The 7,762-nt window shown below is 41.6% G+C and overlaps 1 protein-coding gene across 1 annotated transcript; it reads left to right on the top strand.

Annotated features, from left to right (window-relative positions):
- Positions 1-1,413: 1,413 nt before the first annotated feature.
- Positions 1,414-6,665, top strand: LOC106943812 (developmentally-regulated GTP-binding protein 2). Its single transcript, XM_015027108.1, has 14 exons — positions 1,414-1,533; positions 1,727-1,819; positions 2,696-2,856; positions 3,031-3,120; positions 3,229-3,289; positions 3,376-3,466; positions 3,550-3,622; positions 4,073-4,163; positions 4,269-4,366; positions 4,448-4,524; positions 4,610-4,698; positions 4,789-4,847; positions 4,937-4,990; positions 6,384-6,665. The coding sequence occupies exons 2-14, from the start codon at positions 1,756-1,758 to the stop codon at positions 6,468-6,470; spliced, it is 1,095 nt and encodes a 364-aa protein (XP_014882594.1). The 5' UTR covers positions 1,414-1,533; positions 1,727-1,755; the 3' UTR covers positions 6,471-6,665.
- The last annotated feature ends 1,097 nt before the right edge of the window (positions 6,666-7,762 follow it).

Below are 7,762 nucleotides of genomic sequence, written 5' to 3'. Positions count from 1 at the left end.
GCGGCAACTGTAGCAGTTACTATGCTGGTAAGAAAAGTTATAGAATCAGGTTTTCAAAAACAAATTAGAGAGGGAGAGAGAGAAAAAGGCAAGAGTGTTAATTTATAACCCAGTTTTTCTCCAAGAGAGGTGGGTAGACTGTGTGGGATTATCAACCATTTAGCATAATTAGCTTAGCTACGTACTAGCAGTGAGTGAATGAGGCTAATTCACAGTGCTAAGTGCATCCTACTAGTTCTGATTGGTTGTTTTGGTCAGAACGGTTCATTACTTTAACCAGTAATAGTAATTCAGGAAGGAGATGGAGGAGATTGATTGTTTTCAGATTATTTGTCTCATAACAAACTGCTATGACATTGTGACAGCTTTAACAAATATGGAGAAAACATATTTTTTATTATTTATATATTGCAGCTTGAATAAAATGCAACTACATAGCATTTTTGAGAAGTCTGGATTGCTTTATGTGTATTTTGCACGTTGCTTTTGACTGTTGCTCATGGAGAGGCATTTCAGTTATCTAAAACTAATAGAAAAATTTTAAGCAACCTACTTGCATACTGGATGTGGACTGTTGGATGTTAAATTCATGAGCAGTAAATATTGTGCTAATTATCATTACTGAACCAAAGAAAGCAAGACAGATGTAAGGCTTTAAAATTGTGACGCTTTTTATTGGTCAAATAGACTCAAATAATAGTAACAGCAGCTGCGAGGGGGGAGGGGGAAAAGCTTTTTTTTTTTTTGTCAGGGGGCCCAAGATTCCTGGCGGCGCCACTGGATGCGCTTATACACGACTTTTTACGGCCGCTTTTTCAACTTGACGGTGCATTCAAACCAAATTACACTTGATCGTATTTTCAAGTAAGTCAAAGGAATCAAGTTACATTTAGTCCTGAACGCACTACAAACTTATATGAATGATAATATCATAACATCATAATCATTTATTATAACATTTATAAGTACTCTTAATTAAACTCTGCGAAGATGAAATGCCCAACTAGGTAAAGTTTTTGCAGATCAGCTACTATTGTCAATATTTATATAATTGCTTTATTTTAATTTATGTATTACTGATTAATTTTATTTGTGTCTACTTGCCTTCTAAGTCCCAGGCAAACAAGAATAATAAAACAGGAAATTGAATATATTCAACTAATTTCTTTCTTTGAACTCAAACTATTTCTTAATCAAGATTAAAACATTCGTTTTGGTTTTTACATAACATTATGGTATTCCTCAAGCTTTTATAAAAGTTACTTAAATAAAAGCGACATTGATTATATTTGATAATAACACTTGTTTTACTCGGACATTTTTGTTTTACTTATTTTACATCTATGACAGTAAGAATGGTCTAGTTTTCGAGGTGTACCTAAACGCACTATTAGAATGTTGTACGTCGCCGTAAACCTTAGTGTAGAAGCGCAATGACTTGACAGGTCGGGGATACATTTTGATGGTGGAACTGTGTTCCTCACCCCACCGGCCAGCAGTGTGTGCATGCTGCTGAGTCCACCCTCTGTTAAAGTAAATTCCTCCTTTTAATTTAACGTTGTAAATCGCTGACAATGTGGGGTTCTTTTTTAGTCAGATGTTTGTTTACCCGTCTAAGGAGTGCTTTTAATGCTGTTTCTCAGCTCTTACCGGTTTGTAGTTAGCCCCGGCTGGCTAGCAAAGTTGACACGTTTCTCTTGTGATTTTTTTCCCCTCTCCCCAACAGATTGGCTGCACAACGCCTGGATTGCTACAATGGGTATTTTGGAGAAAATCGCGGAAATAGAGAAAGAAATTTCTCGGACACAGAAAAACAAAGGTAACAGGAGGGCGAGGAGGGAGCAGGGCTGCTAGCTGCTAGCTGCACACCAGGCGAACTTAGAGCCAGCTGCAGCTGTGGGTTTCTGTCCAGGGTTATACTGAGGTCCAGGAACTGGAAAAGTACTGTGCTAATGAGGACCGACAGCTGTCTGGAAAGCTAAAATGCACTTTAAATGCCTGCTTAGGATCAGGATTTGATGTTAATGTTGGTGTAGGAATGCCAGGTTTGCCCATGAACAGATTAATAAGTGTTATGTCTCAGCTGTTAATGTGAACAATCACGCATTTATAGCCATGCTTGTGGCTAATTCAGACACATCAATGAACCTAATAGTGATTACCTTGGACTGTGGGAGGAAGCCCTTTATCGAATTTAGCTTAAATAATGTAACCTGTGTATTTTATGTATGAGTTACGATATTATATATATTGCAAAAACACAAAATCTTGCCAAGTATTTTTGATCTAGTTTCTAGTAGAAATAGCAAAGACAAAACTAACTTACAAGTAACTTTTCAGCAAGATATAGAGGCTTGTTTTAATTAAATAATTACTTAATATTAATGAAAAAGTACAAGGTCCATTGGCAGATAAATTTACTTATAACATGGGGAAAATGTTTTGTAAGTGAAATAATCTGCCAGTTGAAAAAAAACTTTTTCATCAATACTAAGAAATTGTTTACTTAAAACGAGCCTCTATATCTTGCCAAAAAAGATACTTGTAAGTTTCTCTTATTTCAAGTTTGTTTTCTAAGGTACTGTAAATGTATTCTTTTAAAAGACAAGTCAGAAACCATTTCATTAATGTGCTTCAATTTTTATTTTATTTTTTTTTCTTTTTTTTTCTTTCTTTCTTTATTTAATCTCTGCAGCCACAGAGTACCATCTGGGTTTGCTAAAGGCCAAGCTAGCCAAATACAGAGCTCAGCTCCTGGAGCCCTCCAAATCTGCGGGGGCCAAAGGCGAGGGCTTCGATGTCATGAAATCAGGAGACGCTCGCGTTGCGCTCATCGGGTTCCCTTCAGTCGGTAAGGTAGGTGGATGTGACCCGGGTTGAGAGCCGGTTTTAGATGCTTATCGCAGCAGTAATCTTCCTAAAATCATCCATCAAAGCATCGCAAACGTCATCAGTCGGACGTTAGCGAGTTAAGAGATTTATTTTTTCATTTTAATCCCTAAGATGTTAACATCGATCTTCTCTGTACAGTCCACCTTCCTCAGCTTGATGACGTCAACGGAGAGCGAAGCCGCGTCGTACGAGTTCACCACCCTCACCTGCATACCGGGCGTCATCGAGGTAACCTCCAGGAGACGTTACTTTCTTTTAAACGGTGTGATTTGTAAAAGTTACAAAGTGTCACTTTGCTCTTTTTTTTATCTTCTGCCGTTCATTGCTGCTCTTTAGTACAAAGGCGCAAACATCCAGCTGCTCGACCTGCCAGGAATCATAGAGGGAGCTGCTCAAGGTGCCATAAGTTTCACACAGATTTTAGGCACAAGAAGGTACTAATTTTTGTCAGAGTTGTTGTGCTGACGGGTAACTTTGTCGCAGGAAAGGGTCGAGGCCGACAAGTCATCGCCGTCGCCAGGACGGCAGACGTCGTCATCATGATGCTGGACGCCACAAAAGGAGAAGTCCAGAGGTGTGTGTTTGTGAATATGTGTGTGAAACGGCCTTGAAGCGTGGAAGAGCGTCATCGGTGCCTTTGTGTTTTTTGTTTTGCAGAGAACTCCTAGAAAAGGAGCTGGAGTCGGTGGGCATCAGACTCAACAGGACGAAGCCAAATATTTATTTCAAGGTATCACTTCCATGTACTCAGATCGACTCTACAGAGTTATTTATCTTTTAAGATGTTGATACACTGATCTGTTGCTTTGGATCAAATAGAAAAATTGTTGAGTCCGTTTATTTAACTGATGCGTTCAGCTTAATGAAACCATTTTCACGATTTGGACGGTCAAAGATGAGAAACATAGATGTGAAACGCCTATCAACATCTTCCAACGCTCCGAGGACGGAGGTTCTCTTTCCATCCTTTCGCTTTTTGATTTACACATTAAAATCTTGCCCACTGTAGAAACAGCAGCCGTAAATTCATGATGAACTCTTGTATGTTTTATATTTTACAAGGATTTAAAGGACTGAAAACTATGGAAATTTGGGAAAATTGAAAACTTGTAGGCGCAATTGATTGTTAGCTTTGTGTCGCGAGATTAAAAATGTCCATTTCTCTCTCTTTCTCTCTCAGCCTAAGAAAGGTGGCGGCCTCTCGTACAACTCCACCGTTCCTCTCACTCAGTGCTCGGAGAAGCTCGTCCAGCTCATTCTCCACGAGTACAGTATCCTTCGAGAGACGGCGAGCGGAAAGCCAAAGCCGTGCGGCGCGTTTCGAACTCGGCCGCCATTCGCCTCGCCCGGCTCACGTCCTTAACTTCCCGTTTCAGAAATCTTCAACGCGGAAGTGCTCTTCAGGGAGGACTGCACGCCAGACGAGTTCATCGACGTCATCGTCGGGAACAGAGTTTACATGCCGTGCCTTTACGTACGCCAGATCTTCTTCGCTTGAAAATTAGAAAGCAGCTGCGAGAGGCGACTTTTCCTGATGTTTCTCTCGTGCTGTCAGGTGTACAACAAGGTGGATCAGATCTCCATCGAGGAGGTGGACCGCCTGGCGCGCCGACCTCACAGTGTCGTCATCAGGTCAGACATCCCTCTTCCATCATCGACTCGTGTGCGTCAACATTATTTACGAATCTCATCTCTGTCGTCGCGATTTTGTTCCCAGCTGCGGAATGAAGCTGAATTTGGATTACCTCCTGGAGACGTTGTGGGAGTACTTGGCGCTTATTTGCATTTATACAAAGAAAAGAGGAGGTACTCTGCTTGATTTAGACAACTTCTGCTTTGCTTTGGACATGCAGTAGATCCCTAAACAAACAGTCTTTTGCTTCCCCTCCACGTTAGAGCGACCAAACTTTGCTGAAGCCATCATCATGAGGAGAGGAGCTTCAGTAGAGCATGTGGTCAGTATGGCAGCTGGAACATTTACACATGTATAATAAGTAGTGAGAAAAGCGATTTTAAGTGTTTTTTTTTATTTTGTAACCTGCAGTGCCACAGAATCCACAGAACATTAGCCAGCCAGTTCAAATATGCCTTGGTGTGGGTAAGTCTGCTTTACTTTTCTCTGTTTTTGCAATAAACGCCATTTATTTTGTGGAGCTAATTTAGAAATATTTGCGTTTCTGTATGACGGTAAATGTGGCTTTTTGATAGTCGCCACATTGATCACAGGACGATAATGTGGCATCAAACAGGGCTGAGGCAGAATGAAATGCTGCCACCTGCAGGTGGGAGTTGGCATCACGTCAACCCGACGTTGAAGTGATGCTAACTCTTCAATTCACAAGTTCGCACTAACGCAAAAAAAATTGCGGGATATCTGGACTTTGTAAGAATTTCCACAATAAACTGGAGGGATTGATTGACGTAATTTGACAGTAAGCAGATAAAAAAGTGTTTTGATTTTATTGATAAAATCATATTTAAGCACAACGATTTTCAGGTTTCACTTATGTGTCACTCTTGAGTCTAGGGGGCCAGATTTGACCCCTGGGCTTTGAGTTTGACACGTGTGCTGTAGCTTGACCTTAAACATGCCATTCATGCTGACAAATGCTCCAGTGTGGCTTAATTAATGCATATCCACGTTGCCTTGGATATGTTTTTCCCTTAAATTTTTGCAAATGCATTTACTTTGATTTGTCGGGTAATACTGTATTTTCTGGACTATAGAGCGCACCTCACTCTCTCCGCCGCTCTCAGTTTTCCACAAGGACACAGCAGAGGGCAGCAGAGGGCTGGGTCCTTAATAACCCTGCCGTTAAGGACGCAGCGTCTCCAACACCGAACCATAGTTTCGTTCATGCCAAGCTTACGTGCAGCGGCTCTATTTCCCTCTTGTATTTTCATATCGAAAGCCCTCAACTTAAAAGCGGCAACATATGAGTTTGAAGAAATTTCTCCGTCGTGCCTGCTGCTAACATGTGCTTGTTCTAAATGAAAATGAGCGCAAACTTCTTTGATTTCCAATTTTGACTTCCAATGATTCATTTCCTGCTAAAGCGCCCCCTGGTGGTTGAAGAAAATTCCATAGAAAAGCCGCACTGGGCTACAAGCCGCATGGTTCAAAGCGTGAGGAAAAAGTAACAGCTGATGGTCTGAAAAATACGGTAAATTTGTTCAATGATCTAAAACGTTCTGCGATGGACTGGCGACCTGTCCAGGGTGTAACTCGCCTCTCGTGGTGGGGCCCATCTCGGTGGAGATGGGCACCAGCACCTCCCCCGACCCTACTAGGGACAGGGGTGTAAGAAAATGGATGGATGGATCTAAAACATTTAAGTGTGACAGTAAAGATCAGGAGCAAACTCTCTCACTCCCTGCACACTTCCTCTCTTTCTGTGTTTTATCAGATCTGTTGAGAACAAGAGTCTTTTTCCTTCTCCTCGCCGTCACCTTTAACTCGAAGTCCGCTCTCTCTCTCTCTGTCGTTTCAGGGAACCAGCACCAAGTACAGTCCTCAGAGGGTGGGCCTGACGCACGTCATGGAGCACGAAGACGTCATCCAGGTCGTCAAGAAGTAAAACCGCTTCTGACTGGACAGAAAACGAACTGCATAGTAGCTATACAGCAAAAGACGAGTAGCTAGCCTTCCTATTTTGTATATGGAACCTAACGGCGAACGGAAGAAGATGGGGGAGAAAGGTCGTGCAGATTCTGGACACAGCATGTAAGATAAGGAGAGAAAACGACGGAAATAAAGTCCATAAAACATTTTAGAAAGTCTCAATGTTTGCTTTATTTCTTATACTTCCTCTCCGCGCGTCTCCTGGACGGTCAGGATGTGTTTGTGCTCAAGTTGTTAACGATCCCTTTCGGTGAACACGATGTAGAACACGATGCCTGGTCCTCTTTTGCCCCCCCCCCCCACACACCCGCCGTCCCTGCCGCCCTGCTGCTGGAGCTCCACTCAGGCTCGCCACTTTTCTGTCAAAGAATACGGGCTCCCATTGACTCGCGTGCACAAACAAACACAATGGCGCCTTTAAATATTAACGAGCAGGTCTTCGGTCCAGGAGAGGGGGTTCTGAGTGGAAGGCTTCATCGGGAGAGGGAACGAGAGGACGCAAAGATGTCCTGACGACGTCTCTTCTGTCCGTCCTGTGGATGAAGAGACGGTGTCTTGATATAACCTGAAGCGGAAAGAGAGAGATGGAATATTCTGGAGCCTGACGGCAAGCAAAGGTAGCGTTAACTGGGCGTGTTATTGTGCAGAGCGGGCATGACACTTGATGCTGCTCGGCTCCATACGGCGTGGCCAAGCAGGAGCGTGTGCAGTCGGGCTTAAGAAAGGAGGAAAAACCTTCATCCTTATGAACGATAATTGCTTCCTGTAGGGCTTCAGGGTGGGATTTGTTTTTCTTAAACCAGTTCCAGTGCCTTGGAAAAGTGTGTTTATTCTAAGAATATGTCAAACTTCAGGCCCGGGGGACAAATCCAACCTGCCAAAGCTTTTTTTTATGTGGCTCCCTAAACTGTCAAAAATAACAGTGGTGTGCTTAACCCTTTCGTGCATGAATTATGATCCTTTGTGTCAGGACTTTTTTTTTTCAAAGTTTCTTTTTGATTTTCTTAAGGCATAAAAAAAAGTAGGAAAAAATTTTTGTAAAATAAAAAAAGGTTTTTATTTTATTTTTTAGTATATGAAATCCAACAATGATCAATTGTAATTTTCTCCAAATACAAAGTTATTTGAAAAATACATCAGTAGTTTTCTTTAGGGGTTATCTGATGTCACGATATATATATATATATATATATATATATATATATATATATATATATATATTTTTTTTTTTTTTTTTTTTCCAAGAGT

This window comes from Poecilia latipinna, unplaced genomic scaffold (assembly GCF_001443285.1).
Source record: "Poecilia latipinna isolate Pla-1442-1.1 unplaced genomic scaffold, P_latipinna-1.0 Scaffold6045, whole genome shotgun sequence".
NCBI classification, from domain to species: domain Eukaryota; kingdom Metazoa; phylum Chordata; class Actinopteri; order Cyprinodontiformes; family Poeciliidae; genus Poecilia; species Poecilia latipinna.
The sequence above is the reverse complement of the archived record's forward strand: the minus strand, read 5'-3'. Positions and strand labels throughout refer to the sequence as shown.

Bases quoted from the DNA above. Each gene is read 5' to 3' on its own strand.
- LOC106943812 (XM_015027108.1), top strand. From the start codon at position 1,756: ATGGGTATTTTGGAGAAAATCGCGGAAATAGAGAAAGAAATTTCTCGG. The intron at 3,623-4,072 runs GTATCACTTCCA...TTTCTCTCTCAG, and splicing joins AGCCAAATATTTATTTCAAG to CCTAAGAAAGGTGGCGGCCT. The intron at 4,848-4,936 runs GTCAGTATGGCA...TGTAACCTGCAG, and splicing joins GAGCTTCAGTAGAGCATGTG to TGCCACAGAATCCACAGAAC.